Below are 17,632 nucleotides of genomic sequence, written 5' to 3'. Positions count from 1 at the left end.
CATGCATTGTAGCTCTCCAGGCTCCTCTGTCTATGGGATTTCCCAGGCACGAATACTGGAGTAGGTTGCCATTTCCTCCTCCAGTGGATGTGCCCAGACACTTGGCAGGTGAATTCTTTACCACTGAGTCACCTGGGAAGTCCAGTCCTATCCAATAGCTCCCTTGAAATCATTTTGGAAAAAATTATAAAACTGACTCTAATGGAAATCAGATACAGCTCAAAATATGCCTATGGCTTCCCATACTATTCAGAGTAAAAGACAAGTTTCCCTCTGGGACCTCACGGCCTCACAAAATCTGGTCTGGTTATCTTTTCAATCTCATCTATTTTTCTCCAGCAGGTGCACTCAGCTCCAGCCAGGCTTCTGCTCAAAGCCTAACCATAACCTTCTTCCCAGAATGGTCTCCTCATAGACTGGCTTCCTCCCTTACCTCCTTTAGATTCAGCTTGCCTGACCACCTATTTAAAACTATCTCACTCTATCTCTGTTCCCTCCTATCACAAACAGTCATTCTATTGTTTACATATTCAGTTGTCTGTTTCCTCACTTGAGTGTCAGCAACAAAAAGGGCAAGGGTCTTTATTTTGTTCCCTGTATCCTTAGCCCTAGGTGATCAGTAAAAGGCTTATTGATCGAATGGATGTATGCATGGCAGCAGAAGCTGGGAAGACAGAAATACAAGCTGGCACCCAAAGGAGGCTTTATGGGGGTCCTGTGGGGCTCTTCTCCCCTCTGCCTTTATTTCCATCCTCTGCTATGATCCCTCCCTTCGCGGGAAGACTTGCCTCCTCCAGCAGATTTCCCTAAGCTGAAACACTGGGAAATGGAGGCTCTCTTGGTCCTTTATAAACAACCACAGCAAGGACACTTCTTGATCTCTGAGAGGAAGATTACAGTAGCTAGACTTTTTGCTATATAGATAACATTGGATTTTACTGCAACTCCCATTCTCTGGTGTACTTATACATCAAATATTTCTGGAGATGGCTGAAACTCAAATGATAGCAGCTGATGGCCTGTGGAAGAGGTGACGTTACGGTGTTTTATGATCAAATCCTATGCCAAAGCCCAAGATCTACAAGCAACATGGGCGTCAGTTTAAATAAAATAGGTCTGGATTCAGAAGTATTGAATACAACTAACCCTGATATCTGTTCTGTACCTCCGCCCTCATCGCTTACCTGAAGGAAGGTAAGGACCCGCTCCTCCATCAAGCCCTGTCCCACCCAATCTCTTGCATGACCCCGCCTACAAGCCTGTTTCTCTGTAGCCCCGCCCCAACTCTGGCCCCGCCCCATCAGCAGACCGGCAGTCGGCCTTTGCCCCCTCCCCTGCTCGGTTCCTGCTTCCGGCCCGGCGCATCCCGGCCCCGCCCCTTCCGGCTTTCCCCCGCGCCCCGCCCCTAGCCGCACCTCCCGCTTCTTTGCTGACCGCTCGAGTTCCGCGCGCTGGTCGGGCGTCCCCGTGAGCTGAGGAGGGAACTTGGCTGGAGCGGCGCTGTCCTCAGCCTCCCTTTTCCCAGGCCCCGGAGCTGAGGCCCGAAGCCGGACCGCGGGGCGGCGCGACTCCCCGATCCTGGGCATGGAGGCCTTGGAGGCTGAGACCGCTCGGGCTGAGGACGCAGAGCCGGCGGCGCCCTGGGCTCGGCTGGAGGCCCCTGGCCGCCTCCTGCTGCAGGCGCTGCAGGCCGGGCCCGACGGGGCGCGGCGTGGTCTAGGCGTGCTGCGGACACTGAGCGGCCGCGGTGGGGAGCCCTTTGCCTGGGGCGGCGTCCTCGAGGCGCTGTGCCGGGAGGAGCCCGTCGTGGAGGGCCCGGACTGTCGCCTGGAGCTGTAAGTCGTCCGCCCGCGTTCCTCCGGCCCTGTCGGTGCCCTCATCCTCTAGGGTCGTGTGAAGCAGGAGCTGGCGCTACCCGCTGCTCTAGATGTGTTTTTAATCCCCACACACAAATAAAAGGTTTCTTTCCTGCCTCACATAGCCCAAGTGTCTTTGTGTGTGATGACAAATAGCAGAGTCACGTACTGAGAGGTTCAGAAGCGTGAAGGGTGGTGACCCCTGTGAGTTACAGGGACTGCCGAGGGGAGCACAGGGCTGCAGACTAAGCATTACTCAGCGTTCTGGAGTATCATTTTTACATAAAATTTCAGAAAGGTCTTTTTTTTTTCTTGTTTACATAAAACAGGTATGGATCTGTTACAGGGTTCAGTTCAGTCACAGTTGGTCCAACTTTTTGCGACCCCATGAACTGCATCATGCCAGGCCTCCCTGTCCATCACCAACTCCTGGAGTGTACTCAAACTCATGTCCATTGAGTTGGTGATGCCATCCAACCATTTCATTCTATGTCGTCCCCTTCTCCCACCTTCAATCTTTCCCAACATCAGGGTCTTTTCAAATGAATCAGCTCTTCGCATCAGGTGGCCCAAAGTATTGGAGTTTCAGCTTCAGCATCAGTCCTTCCAATGAATGTTCAGAACTGATTTCCTTTAGGATTGCCTGGTTGGATCTATCTGTAGTCCAAGGAACTCTCAAGAGTCTTCTCCAACACCACAGTTCAAAAGCATCAATTCTTCAGCGCTCAGCTTTCTTTATAGTCCAGCTCTCACATCCATACATGACTACTGGAAAAACCATAGCTTTGACTAGACGGACTTTTGTTGGCAAAGTAATATTTCTGCTTTTTAATATGCTGTCTAGGTTGGTCATAGCTTTTCTTCCAAGGAGTAAGCATCTTAATTTCATGGCTGCAATCACCATCTGCAGTGATTTGGAGCCCAAGAAAATAAAGTCTGTCACTATTTCCATTGTTTCCCCATCTATTTGCCATGAAGTGATGGATTACAGGGTAGGTTCCAATTTTTGAGCTGAAATAGGAGATGTCAAAGAGCAGGGTCTAGTGTAGTGTAGAATAGATGCTCGCTTGTTGAGTGATTTCCATGTTGTCTCCACTTCCATCCACACTGACCCTCAGGTGCTGCCTTCCAGCACTCCCCACCCACTTCTGTCCGGCGCAATGTAGCCTCTAACTCTAGCCAGCCTGCCCTGTGTTCCTTTCAGCGAGATGCTCCTAACGGTGCCCTCCCTCTGCCACCCAGGAAACCACTGCTGCTGCGATTGCCCCCGTTATGCCGGAGAAACCTGATGTCCCTGCTCATGGCTGTTTGGCCATCGCTGCCCGAAAGCAGGCTCCTCCCTGTGCTGCAGGTTGCGAGGCAGGATCCAAGTCCTGACCCTGATCCCTGGCTCCAGGCCCTTGGAGAATTTCTGCAAAGGGATCTGAGTGCTGGCGTCTCCACTGATGGAGCGTCCCCATTGTCTGAAAGGTGCCAGAGACAGCTCCAAGGCCTGTGTAGGCGGCTGGGCCAAGGGGGCAGGAAGTTGAAGTTGCCCCCGACTCAAGATTCTGAAGGAGAAGGAGGGCAGGAGGAGGACAAGGACTCCCAGCAGCCTGGGAAACGCAGGAAGGAGCCAGAGGAAAAGCCTGTCAGTCCTGAGGGGGAGAGGGCCCCCAAAAGGCTCCGGTGTTTGGAAAAGGAAGGTCATGAGGAGAAGAGACCTGAACACGAATCTTTGGAATCCCTGGCTGATGGAGGAGGTGCATCATCCATTACAAACCAGGCTGTCATGGGACCTGAGCCCAGTGAGGCTGGTCAGAGTCTAAAGGATGCTAAGGGCCTACCTGAGAGTTTGGAGTTGCCCAAAGTTATCCAGGTACTAGGGTGAGGTGGCTGCTTTAGAGTGATCTTTTGGAGTGGAGGGTTCATACAGGGCAAAAGCTGGCTGGGACACTGTCCCCTTTGGAATGACTGTAGTCTGCAGAGCAAGGGGAAGGAGGTGGGGTTGAGGGAATGTCGTTTCTGCTCCACAAGCTTCTGAGAAGAGGGTAGGGAAGGGAGGGACTGGAGGTGGGAACCCTTGACCTAATAATCAGTCTTGTGAGATCAGGGGTACCGGGAATAGGAAAGGCTCTGGAGCTACCCCTGCCGCCCCACCTTATGGGAAATGGGGAGTTGTCCCAGCATCCAGCTTGACCTCCCAGCCCAGGGCCTGGTCTAGCCCCATCAGGATGGATGAAAAGAAGACAAGTCTGTTCAGGTGGATTTACATGGGCCCTTGTCTAGTTTGAGTTCTGAAGCACTTTGTAAAGTTTAGGCTTCATGTTCTGGCTCTCTTGAGTCATCTTTGCCCGCTAGCTCCCACTGACCCAGGGCCTTCTCTCAAAGGGGGCTGGGACCCGGCTGGGGCCATGGCCATGACCGGAGGCCGTGCTGCATGGGTTGGGGCTTGGCAGTGACTGGGCTCTCCTCTGCAGGACCAGGTTCCCAGGCTGCAGCAGCTGCTCAAGACCCTCGGGAAGGTGACTTGCCCTACCTTGCTCCCTACAGCCCTTCTTCCACCCTTTCCTGGACCCCAGTGGTGCCCAGGGAAGCCCCAGTGCAGCGAGGCACAGCTGTTCAGTGGGGGTGGGGGGTGGGAAATGAAGGTCTCACCATCCGTGTGAAGGCTTTTCTTGGCCCACATATGTTGTTCTAACCCCTGGCAAGTAGCTCTCCAGTAGCACCTTCTGAGGTCCTCACCCCTCCACTCTGCCAATTGACTTGTCACTGAGGGCTCTGCCAGCCCTAACATGGCATTCGCCCTCTCAGGGGTTGGAAGGACTGGAGGGCACCCCACCGGTTGAGCTGCAGCTTCTCCAGGAGTGCAGTCCTGGCCAGGTGAGTCCAGAAAGCCTGGCTGGCCCCGAGGACATGGTCCCTGTCTCCGTTTAAATTTCTGTTCCCCTGCCTCATGTGGGAATTTGGAGAGGGGATTTGGTTGGGTTTTTGTTCTCTCAGGGGCAGGGGTCACCCACAGTGGTTTCTTTTAGCCCTTGGTTCCCATAGGGCAGCTTTCCCATCTTACCTTACCCTGGGGTGTCCTGGTCCCGCCTGTTCTGCCTGCTTGGCTTGAGACAGTTCAGCCAAGACAGGCTGAGTGTCCCGGGACCCTCCCCCGTCCTTGGCAGGTGGACCTGCTGTGTGCCCAGCTGCAGCTCCCGCAGCTCCTGGACACAGGTCTCCTCCAGCTCTGCACCTGGCTGCTGGCCCTGTCACCAGACCTCAGTCTGGGCAATGCCACTGTGCTGACCAGGAGCCTCTTCCTTGGACGGGTAGGTGCTCTGGGACGCACATGAAGGGTCTGGGACTGGTGGGGCGCAGGGAGAGAGTCTGAGCCCTCAGCAGGATGCCAGACGGGGTTCCCAGCCTGGCTCACATCTGGCCTGTCCTGGGTCCTGGGGGCAAGGGAAGGGCATAGACCCCTAGGCCATCTACCTACGGGGCATCTAACTCATCCCTCTTGGGCCCCAGATCCTTACAGAAGCTGAAGGGATATGGGAGCTGGGGAAGGGAGCTATGTGTGCTTTCCAACGGGTGGATCCATGTGGGTCCTGGATAAAAGGACTTTTCTGTCACTGTAATGTATGCGTTTGCATTTAGTTGCTCAGTCTTGTCTGACTCTTTGTGATCCCATGGACTGTACCCGCCAGGCTCTTCTGTCCATGGGATTTTCCAGGCAAGAATACTGGAGTGGGTTGCCATTTCCTTCCCCGGGGGATCTTCCTGATCCAGGGATAGAATCTGCAGCTCCTCCTGCCGCATCTCCTGCATTGCAGGCAGATTCTTTAACCGCTGAGCCACTGGGGAAGCCTGGTGTATAAGCTTCTGAAATGAGTCTGATAAACATTTGTTGGAGGGAAGAAGCAATTAATTAATTGTTTCCTCCCCGTTGGCTGTAGATTGTCTCCCTGACTTCCTCAGCCTCCCGCCTGCTCACGACTGCCCTGACCTCCTTCTGTACCAAGTATCCCTATGCCGTCTGCAGAGCCCTCCTTGGCCCCGTGCTCCAAGCCCCAGGAATAGGTAATTTTAGAACAGGCCGCAGGCCCGGTAGCTCTGCCCTCTCTCTTCCCAGCACCCTTCACCTCCCCTGGGTGGTCCTGGCAGGAGTTGGGTATTCAAGGAGTAAAGATACCAGTTGCTTCCCTGACACTGCCGCCTGTAATGAGCTGGGCATTTTGTTCCCTGCCAGCCCCCTCCTCTCCTGCTGTCTTCTCCCAGACTTCTCTCATCTGCTGTCGCCCACTCAGGTCCAGCTCAAACAGAGTTACTGTGTTGCCTTACAAAGGACAAGGCCCTGGAGCCAGATGTGCAGGTTCTAATGCTGGGGTAAGTGACAGGCACCTCTGCTGGCCCCACCCACACCTCCTCCCCCTGGCCAGGCTGCTCTTGGCATTCTGGAATTGGAGCTGACTGGGCACCAGGCCCTGTGCCCAAAAGTGTCTGAAATACAGGCAGTGGCACAGCCGATGCCCGCTCTCACTGACCTGAGCCTGGCTTTGTGCCTTACCACTGTGGGTCCTTGTAAGTTGCCACACCATGTCCGTTCCCCAGCCCAGGGGGCCAGACTTCTGTGCCAGGCGCCCCAGGGAATGTGGAGAAGAGGCTGGTGCTGCTGTGCTTGAGTTCTCAGCATAGTTGGAACATGACATCGTGGTTCAGAGCACTGGCTCAGGAGTCAGACGGACATGGGTGAAAACCTCAACCTTGCCTTTTATTTTTTTTATCTTTCAACTTTGCCTTTAAATGTGCAAGTTTAATCAGGTGGTTCTCTCTCTCTGAGCCTCTGCTTCCACACATTAACTCTGTAGGGTTTTTCTAGATATTAAGTGTGATAATGCACATGAAGACCTCAGCACAATATTTGGCACCTAGGAAGTGCTCAAATACTGTCATAAAATTGGTGTTAAGTTTGGGCATCAAATTGGGGAGTTAAGATACAGACATGTAGAAATAATGAGTAGGTGAGACCCCATTGGACATCAACATGAAATGTAAAATGCTAAGTATCAAATGAGAAGGGGACAATCTCCAAAAAACCACTAGCCACCTGTTTCCGAGGACTTTCTCTGTGCTTTCAATTCATTACTTCAGTCTGCGTGCAGTCCTGCGCTGCTGCCACCTTAGAGATGGAAAAGCTGAAGCTCAGAGAGGCTGAGGGAGGTGGCCAAAGGCCACAGAGCTACAGCGAGCGCAAAAGCCTGGCCTCAGACCCAAGTCTGTGCACCCGGGAAGGGACACTGTTTCCACATGACATCCTGCCTTTCCCAACAAGCTGAGGACAGGAGGTGCAGCTGGAGTGGACCTTACCGAGGGCTGGGCTCTGCTGGGACAGCTTGCCTTCTCTCAGAAGCCTCACATGTGTCACCTCACCCATCATTGTCATCATCCTCTTCCCTGGGTCACCCTCCCCTTTTTGCTCAGGATGCACTCTCGACTCTTGGTCATTTTTCAGGGAACCATTGTACCTCTCGGCCAAAGCCTCCACTGTCAGCTCCCAGGGGTCTGGGGCCATGGCTTTCCCGGCACTGCAGCAGCGGCTCCTACCTGGCCGCCAGCATCAGGGGCCCTGACTACTTCCTCTGCGGCTGGGGATCTTAGCTGTCCCCGGGGCCTTGCCTTGGGGTAGGAGCAGTAGATCCCCGGGCTTGGTGGGAGGCTGAGCTTTCCTCAATGGGGCCTGTGCTTGCAGACAGATCTTGGAGCTGCCCTGGAAGGAGGAGACTTTCTTGGTGCTGCAGTCACTCCTGGAGCGGCAGGTGAGCAGGCTGCCTTGGGATGGACAAAGAAGCGCTGCTGTGCTGTGGGCGGGCGTGGGGCTCCTGGGCTTCTGACCACTTCAGTGACAGAATGGGCAAGCAGGATGGCAGCCCTCCAGGAGGGTGCCTGTGACACTGGGAGGAGGCTCCTGGGGCTTGAAAGGCCAGGAGCAGAGAGCTGACTGCACGGTGAATCCCAGCTGTGCCTCTTGCTGGCTGTGTGGCCTGGAGGAGGGACTTATTGATGTGTATGTGTAAATTTAATTTATTTTTGAATAGGTAATAGAGTCATATGTTTCCACTTTTGAACTGTATCCTTACAAGGACATAGTGAAAAAATTCCTCCCAGCCACCCAGATTCCCCTCCCCAGGGCTAATCGGTGTTACTAGTCACAGTGGAACCCTCCCAGAGACGCTGTATAAATACAAGGACACATGTTGAAATTTACTCTTCCCCTGCTTTTTACATAGGTTGTAACACACCGAGCTCTAAGCTGTAACACAGAGTGCCCTGTGCTTTGCTTTTTCCATCTAACAGGAATTTTGGCAGTTTTTCCATATACCAGTACATGAATCTGTCTCATTGGTTTATAATGCAAGTAGTTAGCCTCTTTATGCCTCATTTTCCTCATCGGCAAAAGGGGGGTGATGATGGTACCTACCATGTAAAACTGGGGTGAGATTTAAGTGGTATAATTGGGGTAGCATGTCCGGAACGGTACCTAGTGCCTAATAAGTGTTTATTAAGTTATGATTATGAAGAGCTGTTGTTATTATGCAGGCAGGACTCCCTTGGGACCACTCTCTCCTTTTATCTTCAACCACTATGCCAGGCTAAAGATCCTCAGCCTCCCCTTGCTCCTAATCTGAGCCTGTGCAGCAGTGACTACCGCTTTTCTGAGCCCTGTGTGCCAGGCTTTATCTGCATAATAACATTAAATCACTTTCAAAGTCCTCAGAGTTCAGTATTATGAGCCCCGTTTTACAGATGTGGAAGCTGAGGCTCAGTCTAGTTGAGTGACCTGAAGCTCAGTTTGGTTGAGGGTCACTTGCTTAGGAAGTGGTAGAGTTGGGGAATTGAATCCAGGGCCCTTTCTTGTGCTATTGCCCCATCTCCTAATGTGTGCAGGTGGAGATGCCCCCTGAGAAGTTCAGTGTGTTGATGGAGAAACTCTGTAAAGAGGGGCCAGTGGCCACCACATCCATGGCCTATGCCAAGCTCCTGCTGACAGTGATGACCAAGTATCAGGCCAACGTGAGTACTGGTAGGGCCACAAGTATGGGGCTTCCCTGGTGGCTCAGTTGGTAAAGAATCTGCCTGCAATGAAGGAGACCTGGGTTTGATCCCTGAGTTGGGAAGATCCCCTGGAGCAGGGCATGGCAACCCACTCCAGTATTCCTGCTTGGAGAATCCCATGGACAGAGGAGCCTGGCAGGCTGCAGCCCATGGGGTCGCAGAGTCAGACACAACTGAGCAACTAAACACACACAAGGGCAGTTTCTGCTGCTTGATCCTGCCACGAGGGTGTTTGTTGTTCGCCAGGGAGAAAACCCTGAGTGTAACAGGGAAACCACAAGTTCAAGTCCAAGAATAGGGGAGTGAGGCTGCTTAGGAGTTCGTTCATCCAGCCAACACTGCTGTAGGCCAGGTGCTTTCTGAGGCATTAGGAATCAACAATCACAATATCACAGTTTCTGTCCTGGACATGACCTCTGCACCAGCACCTACTGGGCTGGTGAGAGGGGAGAGAAATGATAAACAGATCATTGTAATAACTGTTAGCAGCCAGGTGAAGGTAAGCACAGGGCATCTGATGGCAGAGGAAAAGGGGGCAACTAAACCTTGTTTGTCGTGGAAATTGGTACAGGCTTCCTGACTCTTAAAGGATGGGTGGTAGTTAAAGGCCAAGGTGGAGGAAAGGGCATTCCAGCCAAATAAACTGTGTAAGCACTGAATGTCCGAGGGGATCTGCAGGTAGGTCATTGTAGCTGAGGCCTAAAAACCCAGGAGTGGATGGTCGTGGGAGAGAAGGTTAGAGAGCTAAAAGACTAAGCTGATACTTGTAGCCCCTGCTATGTTCCAGGCATCCTTCTAAGCCCTTTATATATGTGAACTTGGTACTAGTCGTGTGAGAACTAGTCCTATGAGAAGATACTATTATTGGCTCCACTTTATAGATGAGCATCTCCTGGTCATGGTAGCATCTAATGGAAGTTAGATTTCTCAGGGAGTCATCTCCAATCATCCTTGGGTCCTGGATTTCTCTCTTCTAACTAACAGAGCCCAGGGGCAGGATAGGGGAGAGGAGGGATCAGCTGCTGGAGTCCTGATACGATTCATCCTTCTCTCCAGATCACTGAGCCCCAGAGGCTGGGCCTGGCTGCAGCTGTGGAACTCAACACCACTTTCCTGAGGAAGTCCCTGCAGGCTGCTCTGAGACATCTGACCCCCTGACTGTCCACCAGAGGACCACCCTCCCGAAGCTCCCTCACCGACTTCCTGAGGGACACTTCTGCCCTCAGCTCCTCACCCTGCCTCTTGCCTGGGGGTCAGGGCTGAACCTGGCCATCCCAGGGATCAACTGCCTCCCTGCTCCAGGCTGCAGAGGGGCTGGCAGGAAGGGACTGGGGCTACATGATCTGCATTACCGAGGGCTCCTGACCCTGGGCTCCCTCCTTGTCACTTCTGGGGACAGACACCGTTAAGATAGGCCTCAGCAGGGTCATAGCAGACCCAGAGTGGACAACGATGACACTCCGGGAGCCCCAGGGACATGTGCTCAGCACAGATCTCCTGTGCTCAAGTGTATATGTGATGATCCTCTGTGTTCTTGTTTCTGACTTGAATAATTTATCAATGGTATTTCATTAAAAAAAAAGAGAGAGGTTCAATAATGTCTTATTAGAAGCAGTGCCTGTCTTCCTACTAACTCTTGTTATTTGTGAAACCAGCCCACACCACCCCCCACCCCCTGCCCCACCCTGCTTAGTGACAGGGGGCATCTTTCTCCTTGTGGGCCGGGTGGTAGAGTTCTGAGGTTCATTCACATTCTGTGGGCCAGATCACGTGTGATACCACGCACCTGAGCCCTGTCAGAGCGGTCTGTGGAGAGGGTGAGACTGGGCATGCCACACTGCGGGAGAGGGCTTGAGGGCGGGAGTGACTCAGCCTGGAGTTGGGGAAGGCTTTGGGGCAGATGATGGCCTTTGGGGAGGGATCTGAAGAGCTCCTGGGGTTAAGGTGAGCAGTCTGCTGGACAGAAGAGGCAGAGAGTGTGCAGTATGTGGGCGCGTCTGTCCTACATCTCTATATTCCCACAGCACTTAGCGAGGCGCCTTGCTCACAGTAAACAACCTATAGATGTTCCTGAATCAACTGTAAGGTGTAAGTTCATCACAAAACCTTCCTTGAGGCCTCCCCGCTGCAGGCTCTGAGCGGCCAAGAAAGAAACTTTTAGTAAAGTCTGCTTTTGAGACGTGAAACAGGTTCGCAAGGCAGGAGGAAGTGCGCGCCGGAGGTCTAAGAGACAAAAATGGTGGGGGGTCTGTCTGCATCCTCTCAGCGGCTGTCAAGGGTGCGATGCCCAGCAGTGTGACTACTGCGGTTCGATCCCTGGCCCTAGCCTCTTCCCTAAGGGCCTGGCAGAGTCTGGTGCCACGGGGCGCGGCTGGGGTCTTCCCAAGCGAGTCTAGCGGTACAAGGCACGTCGGTGGCGCCCCTCAGTGGCCGCAGGTGGCGGCGCTCCCCGGGATTGAGCCACCAGACTGACTACACTCAGGAGAAAAGCCGCGGGAACAGACATCTCTCGCGAGAACAAGGATCCTATTTGGGCGCATGCGCGAGCGGCATTTCTCTCTTTTCCGGTTATCGCGGCGTAGGGAACTATGAGGTTGGTGTTGCTTAGTCGTGCTATCCACGTTCATCCGCGCCTCTGGACGCCCTCGTGGGGAAGGAAACATTGCGGGCAGAAGCCCCGGGAGTTCTTGCCCCTGCTTCGTTGAGGGGCATTTCTTGTCAGGCTTCGGCCTGCGGGCCTGGCGTTCGAGTTGGCGCGCCAAGGCCGGTCTCCAGTAGGGTCTCTCTTGCCCGGGGTTGGTCCTTGGGCCCGAGTCGCTCCACTTGGGTGTCCAGAAACCCCCGGGGAGTAATCTCTAGGCAGCCCCCGCGCTCGAGGCTTCTGACACCCCCGGGGGTTGGTGCCCGGCTCCCGGGCTCTGACCGCTTGTCTTGCTTGTTTCTTGCAGCAGCAAAGTCTCCCGCGACACCCTCTACGAGGCGGTGCGGGAAGTCCTGCACGGGAATCAGCGCAAGCGCAGAAAGTAAGCGCCGGCCTCGGGGAGAGCCGCTTTGGGGAAAGCCGCTGGAGGCTTGTTATAACTTCGTTAACTTTTTTTTTAAGGTTTTTGGAGACGGTGGAGCTTCAGATCAGCCTGAAGAACTATGACCCTCAGAAGGACAAACGCTTCTCGGGCACCGTCAGGTTGGCACCGTTCCGATCCCACCCAGCCCTCAGTGCCCCCGCGCTGCCCTGTCTCCTCCCTTGTGGCTCCAGTGGAGCTCGAGGCGGCCGGGCGCGTGCGGCACTGAAGTGCCCGGGTAGTTCAGACCCCCTGCTCCGGGCAGACGTGGCTGGACGGACCCCCACCCTGGGTCTTAAAAGAAAAGGGGAGGCGTGGGGAGGCTTTGGCCGAGCCCGCCGGCTAGTTTGAGAAGCCAGACTAGCTGTTGGTGAATGTGGACGGCTCTGGGTAAGGCTCAGTGGTCCCAGACCCTTTCACCTTCAGCCTCGGTAGCTTAGGGCTGGATGTGACCTATCCTGTCCCCCCCAAAATGCAGGCTTAAGTCCACTCCCCGCCCCAAGTTCTCCGTGTGTGTCTTGGGGGACCAGCAGCATTGTGATGAGGCCAAGGCTGTGGATATCCCCCACATGGACATCGAGGCGCTGAAAAAACTCAACAAGAATAAGAAACTGGTCAAGAAGCTGGGTGAGTGCCTGGTGTGGTAAATAGGTGGGGTACAGTGATTGCAGATCTCTTGGGAGTGGTAGAACATAGGGGTATTGCTGCTATTCGGATTTTAAAATGAAGGGGTAGAGTCATGACCAAGCATCTGCTGTGCTTGGCCAACTGGAAATTGAAACTTAGCCATGTGAAAAATTAATTTTTTTGCTTTGAGGGTTATTTTTAAGGGAACAAGGCCAGGTAGTGGTTCTTTGCTAAGCAGGTGAGCTCTGTCAAATTGACAGGTTAGGTGCTAGTGCCTTCTGCGTTGGAATTTCTATTTAGAGCTCCTATTGTTTCATTTTAATCTTTATGCTCTATGATTGGAGTGTTTTACAGATGAACAGGTTCTTCAGTTGGGTGACTAGAAAGTAGGAAGGTGGGATTTGAAACCAAGCAGTCTTAATTAGAGTGAGCCTTTTTCATTGCAACATGGATTGTGAGTCAGTGTGGACTTCTGCCACCTGGTTTCATGTGGATATTTGGCCAGTAAAAGTCCAGAGGATGGAGCTCCTACTGCCCTGAGGAGAGGATGCAGAAGACTTGGTAGCTGTGGAAAGGGTAGAGTGCTGATGGAGGCCACTTCTGTGGTTGGGTCACAGAGCTCTGTTGAGAGTTGTCTTGAGGGGCCAGGTCCTAATGGCTTTTTCTCTCTACCAGCCAAGAAATATGATGCCTTTTTGGCTTCAGAGTCTCTGATCAAGCAGATCCCCCGAATCCTGGGCCCAGGCCTGAACAAGGCTGGCAAGTTCCCTTCCTTGCTGACCCACAATGAGAACATGGTGGCCAAAGTTGATGAAGTGAAGTCCACGATCAAGTTCCAGATGAAGAAGGTGAGGTGGTCTGGCTGGTTGCACAGATTAAACAGTGGTGATGGTGGCAGGGCCTTGCAGTTTACCCACATTCTCTGTGTGGAAGCCCTGGTTTGCATTTCTGTGGATTCTTGGGACTTGTGACAGTCACTTACAGGATTGAAGGTTTTCAAATAGCTCTGGTCTTCTAGGTCTGAGGGCAAAGCACTGCTTATTAGGGAACTGGAAGGGGGTAGAATGGGCCATCTGGCTTGTAGATGAGCCCACTCTCCACAGTTGGTTTCTTTGAATCAGGCCACCAACCTGATTTGACCTTCTCCTCACAGGTGCTGTGTCTGGCAGTGGCTGTTGGCCACGTGAAGATGACAGATGATGAGCTTGTGTACAACATCCACTTAGCTGTCAACTTCCTGGTGTCATTGCTCAAGAAAAATTGGCAGAACGTCAGGGCCTTGTACATTAAGAGCACCATGGGCAAGCCCCAGCGTCTGTACTAAGGCACAGCTTAATAAACCATACTAAACCATCAGCCGTGTCTTCTGTGGCTTTGGGGAGGGAGGGAGGCGCTTTGCTACCCTGCACTGATGAGCCAGTGATGGGTAGCCATTTAGTACAAACAAGAGAAGGCCTTTCTGCCCTCAAAATCATGGAGTAATGCTGAAACTTCTTAAAACAACCTTTATCTACTTGTGTACAAGGTGTTAAGTGGCTAAGTCATGTCTAAACCCTTTGAGACCCCATGGACTGCAGCATGCCAGGCTTCCCTGTCCTTCACCATCTCCTGGAGCTTGCTCAAACTAATGGCCATTGATTCGGTGATGCCATCCAACCATCTCTTCCTCTCACCCACTTCTGCTCTCAGTCTTTCCTAGCATCAGGGTATTAACCAAAGGGATTTGTCATTTTGGCTTAGGTTGTAACTATTACACCTAATCATCTGGTGAGCATTTAATTTTGGTTCTCAATGTGATAGTCCTGACTTGCTCCTCTGGTAATACAGTTAGTGATAAAACACCTAGGCCTGTTAGCAGTGTTGCCAGTAGGTGTGGAGGGGGGAAACCTGGCTACAACCGACGAGTTCAATTTCACTGAAAGGAAAAAGTTTTATTCCTAGTATAGGTTTGGCCAAAAGGTTCACTTTGGGTCTTGTAAGCTGGCACAGAAAAAAAGGAGTTCCCTGTAACTCAGATGGTAAAGAATCTTACTGCAATGCCTGGATCAGGAAGATCCCCTGGAGAAGGAAATGGCAACCCACTCCAGCATTCTTGCCTGGAAAATCCCATGGACGGAAGAGCCTGGGAGGCTACAGTCTATGGGGTCTCAGAGTTGGACAGTGACTAACAGAACAAACTTTGGCCAACTCAAGGAAAATGGGAGCAAACTAAAGCTTGTAAAGTTAACTCCCACTGAAAGCTGGGAGTTAAGTGATTTAGGGGATTTTCTGAAGCTGTGTGGTTTTTGTTATCCAAAGAAAAAAGGCAACACGGGGAAAATTTATGATTTGGTAACTAGAGGAATAGAGTATGAAAGATAGTTCACAAGTGACTACATTTTCTGTCCTGTCTCTTATAAAGGTAAGTATAGCAAAAGGAAAACGTTTCAGAAAACGAAGATCGTGGCATCTGGTCCCATCACTTCATGGGAAATAGAAGGGGAAACAGTGTCAGACTTTATTTTTTGGGGCTCCAAAATTACTGCAGATGGTGATTGCAGCCATGAAATTAAAAGACGCTTACTCCTTGGAAGAAAAGTTATGACCAACATAGATAGCATATAGAAAAGCAGAGACATTACATTGCCAACTAAGGTCCGTCTAGTCAAGGCTATGGTTTTTCCTGTGGTCATGTATGGATGTGAGGACTGTGAAGAAGGCTGAGCACCAAAGAATTGATGCTTTTGAACTGTGGTGTTGGAGAAGACTCTTGAGAGTCCCTTGGACTGCAAGGAGCTCTGACCAGTCCATTCTGAAGGAGATCAGCCCTGGGATTTCTTTGGAAGGAATGATGCTAAAGCTGAAACTCCAGTACTTTGGCCACCTCATGCGAAGAGTTGACTCATTGGAAAAGACTCTGACGCTGGGAGGGATTGGGGGCAGGAGGAGAAGGGGACGACAGAGGATGAGATGGCTGGATGGCATCACTGACTCGATGGACGTGAGTCTGAGTGAACTCCAGTAGTTGGTGATGGACAGGGAGGCCTGGTGTGCTGCAATTCATGGGGTCGCAAAGAGTCGGACACGACTGAGCGACTGAACTGAACTGATAGCAAAAGGTATGAGAGGGATTAGGTGAAGGCCAGCAAGCCTCCCGTATTGGAGAAGGAAATGGCAACCCACTCCAGTGTTCTCTCCTGGAGAATCCCAGGGACAGAGGAGCCTGGTAGGAGGCTGTCTATGGGATCGCACAGAGTCGGACATGACTGAAGCGACTTGGCGGCAGCAGCAGCAGCAAGCCTCCATAAGGCGGGCCCCAAGTGCACCTTCGGTGGCCAATTCTGAGAGAAGGATCACAGCCTGTGAGATGAAAGCAAATCACTTCTGGGAGACCAACTGTGCCAGCAGCTGTGCTGTCATGAGCAGCATCACAGCAAAGCTAGGGTTTCCCAGAGGAGGTTCCTGTGACCAGCTGCATATAATTTGTGGGGTGCGAGACCAGACTGGGCTGAGGCCCCCACTGCCTGAGTGAATCCCAGCTCTACCACTCAGAAACGATGGGTACCTACTGAGCCAGCCTCGTCCAGAAAGCTCATCTGAAAGTGGAGCTGAAGAAGGTACCTACTAAAAGCATGATGTGCTTTGCACAGTGCCAGGCACTTGGTACTCAAACAGCGGTTATAAAATGGTAATTAGGCATAACTACGTACATGTGTGTTCTAGACCTGGCGCATAAATACCTGCTTGTCTGGCTCAGCTGGCTGTAGGACAGATGGAAGGGAGGTCGTCCTGAGGACAGCTGTTTCATCAATGGTGATACATGGGGAGAACAAGGTGCCTTGAGAATCAGTTGCACCCTCGCGCCCCTCCCCACCAGCCACTCTGTCTTGCTGTGCCGCGTGTGGGATTTTAGCTCCCCACAGGGGATCCCCACCAGGGATCTAACCCAAGCCCCCTGTGGTAGAAGCGCCAAGTCTTAATAAAAATAGTTATGGAAACTCTATGGGTAGGTTTTGGAAATTCTTGGAAATTTGAGTCTTACTGGATTACTGATTTGCATCACCTGGATTTAAAAATTAAGCCCTCCAGAGGCCCATAGCACCACACTAGAGAGCAAAGAGTGGGAGGCAGGAAGGGAAAGCAGACTGATTTGATTATAAGCGACAGCCCAGCTATCTTAGCCAAGCCCAGCCTCTAGGATGACTCTAGACTAAAGCCTAGTGTGCACCTGACTTAGAAATCTGGGGGCCCCAGTTCTCCAGCATTTGCTGTTATTGTTTAGTCACTAAGTTGTGTCCAACTCTTTTGCGACCCCATGGACTGTAGCCGTCCAGGTTCCTCTGTCCATGGGATTCTCCAGGTAAGAATACTGGAATGGGTTGCCATTTCCTTCTCCAGGGGATCTTCCCAAACCAGAGACTGAAGCCGTGTCTCTTGCATTGGCAGGTGGATTCTTTACCACTGAGCCACCTGAGAAGCTAGTGTTGGTTCTAGAGGGAAATAGAGAGCCCCCCAGAAACCTCATGACAGCGCTCAGGCTTTGTGGACCTGGCAAAATGATGGCCCACCTGCATCTTCCCTAAGGACATGGGAACGGGAACAGGGGGCAGGACTACTGGCCTCTCTGGGTCCCTGCTCTCCTGGCCTTTCCTTACAGCTTCCCACAGAACCCCAGGCAGGGAGCTACCTCTAGGAGAGAGTCCTAGGTTTTGGGTTCATAAAACCCACCTTCTTATCAAGTTCCTTCAATATTTTGAGACCTCAGAACTATGTAATTTTCACCCACCCTGAATCGGTTGCATTTGTATGTGGGAGTGGGGGTGGCAAGTGAGGAGGGCAGTCGAATTTCACTTCTTGAGTTTTCATGAGACTTACATTATTCTAATAGAAATTACCTGGAGGCTGTTTACTCCAGGAGCCTGAAGGCAATAACCCAGTGAGGATGATTCAAGCACCCAAGAGATATATTCACCTATTAGTAGAGATTGGATTTTGTATCCAGCCCTAGGCCTAGCACAAGGCAGGTTT

At 52.2% G+C, this 17,632-nt stretch overlaps 2 protein-coding genes across 3 annotated transcripts; both read left to right on the top strand.

Annotated features, from left to right (window-relative positions):
- The first annotated feature begins 1,398 nt into the window (after nucleotides 1–1,398).
- On the top strand, nucleotides 1,399–10,536 carry FANCE (FA complementation group E). 2 transcript variants are annotated; one of them, XM_070360741.1, is made up of 10 exons: nucleotides 1,399–1,835; nucleotides 3,099–3,714; nucleotides 4,316–4,360; nucleotides 4,650–4,718; nucleotides 5,009–5,152; nucleotides 5,780–5,903; nucleotides 6,131–6,209; nucleotides 7,573–7,639; nucleotides 8,769–8,894; nucleotides 9,993–10,536. In XM_070360741.1, the coding sequence occupies exons 1-10, from the start codon at nucleotides 1,585–1,587 to the stop codon at nucleotides 10,092–10,094; spliced, it is 1,623 nt and encodes a 540-aa protein (XP_070216842.1). In that variant the 5' UTR covers nucleotides 1,399–1,584; the 3' UTR covers nucleotides 10,095–10,536. The 2 variants fall into 2 exon arrangements, with proteins under 2 accessions (XP_070216842.1, XP_070216843.1); XM_070360742.1 differs by lacking the exon at nucleotides 4,650–4,718.
- Nucleotides 10,537–11,450: 914 nt separating this feature from the next.
- Nucleotides 11,451–13,981, top strand: RPL10A (ribosomal protein L10a). Its single transcript, XM_005910990.2, has 6 exons — nucleotides 11,451–11,529; nucleotides 11,885–11,959; nucleotides 12,040–12,120; nucleotides 12,477–12,625; nucleotides 13,301–13,473; nucleotides 13,779–13,981. The coding sequence occupies exons 1-6, from the start codon at nucleotides 11,525–11,527 to the stop codon at nucleotides 13,947–13,949; spliced, it is 654 nt and encodes a 217-aa protein (XP_005911052.1). The 5' UTR covers nucleotides 11,451–11,524; the 3' UTR covers nucleotides 13,950–13,981.
- Nucleotides 13,982–17,632: the final 3,651 nt, after the last annotated feature.

Source organism: Bos mutus, chromosome 23 (assembly GCF_027580195.1).
Source record: "Bos mutus isolate GX-2022 chromosome 23, NWIPB_WYAK_1.1, whole genome shotgun sequence".
Classification (NCBI taxonomy): Eukaryota; Metazoa; Chordata; class Mammalia; order Artiodactyla; family Bovidae; genus Bos; species Bos mutus.
The sequence above is the reverse complement of the archived record's forward strand: the minus strand, read 5'-3'. Positions and strand labels throughout refer to the sequence as shown.

Coding starts and splice junctions, on each gene's coding strand:
- RPL10A (XM_005910990.2), top strand. Junction 11,960..12,039: donor AATCAGCGCAAGCGCAGAAA/GTAAGCGCCGGC, acceptor TTTTTTTTTAAG/GTTTTTGGAGACGGTGGAGC. Junction 12,121..12,476: donor CGCTTCTCGGGCACCGTCAG/GTTGGCACCGTT, acceptor CCCAAAATGCAG/GCTTAAGTCCACTCCCCGCC.
- FANCE (XM_070360741.1), top strand. CDS start 1,585: ATGGAGGCCTTGGAGGCTGAGACCGCTCGGGCTGAGGACGCAGAGCCG. Junction 3,715..4,315: donor AGTTGCCCAAAGTTATCCAG/GTACTAGGGTGA, acceptor TCTCCTCTGCAG/GACCAGGTTCCCAGGCTGCA. Junction 8,895..9,992: donor TGACCAAGTATCAGGCCAAC/GTGAGTACTGGT, acceptor CCTTCTCTCCAG/ATCACTGAGCCCCAGAGGCT.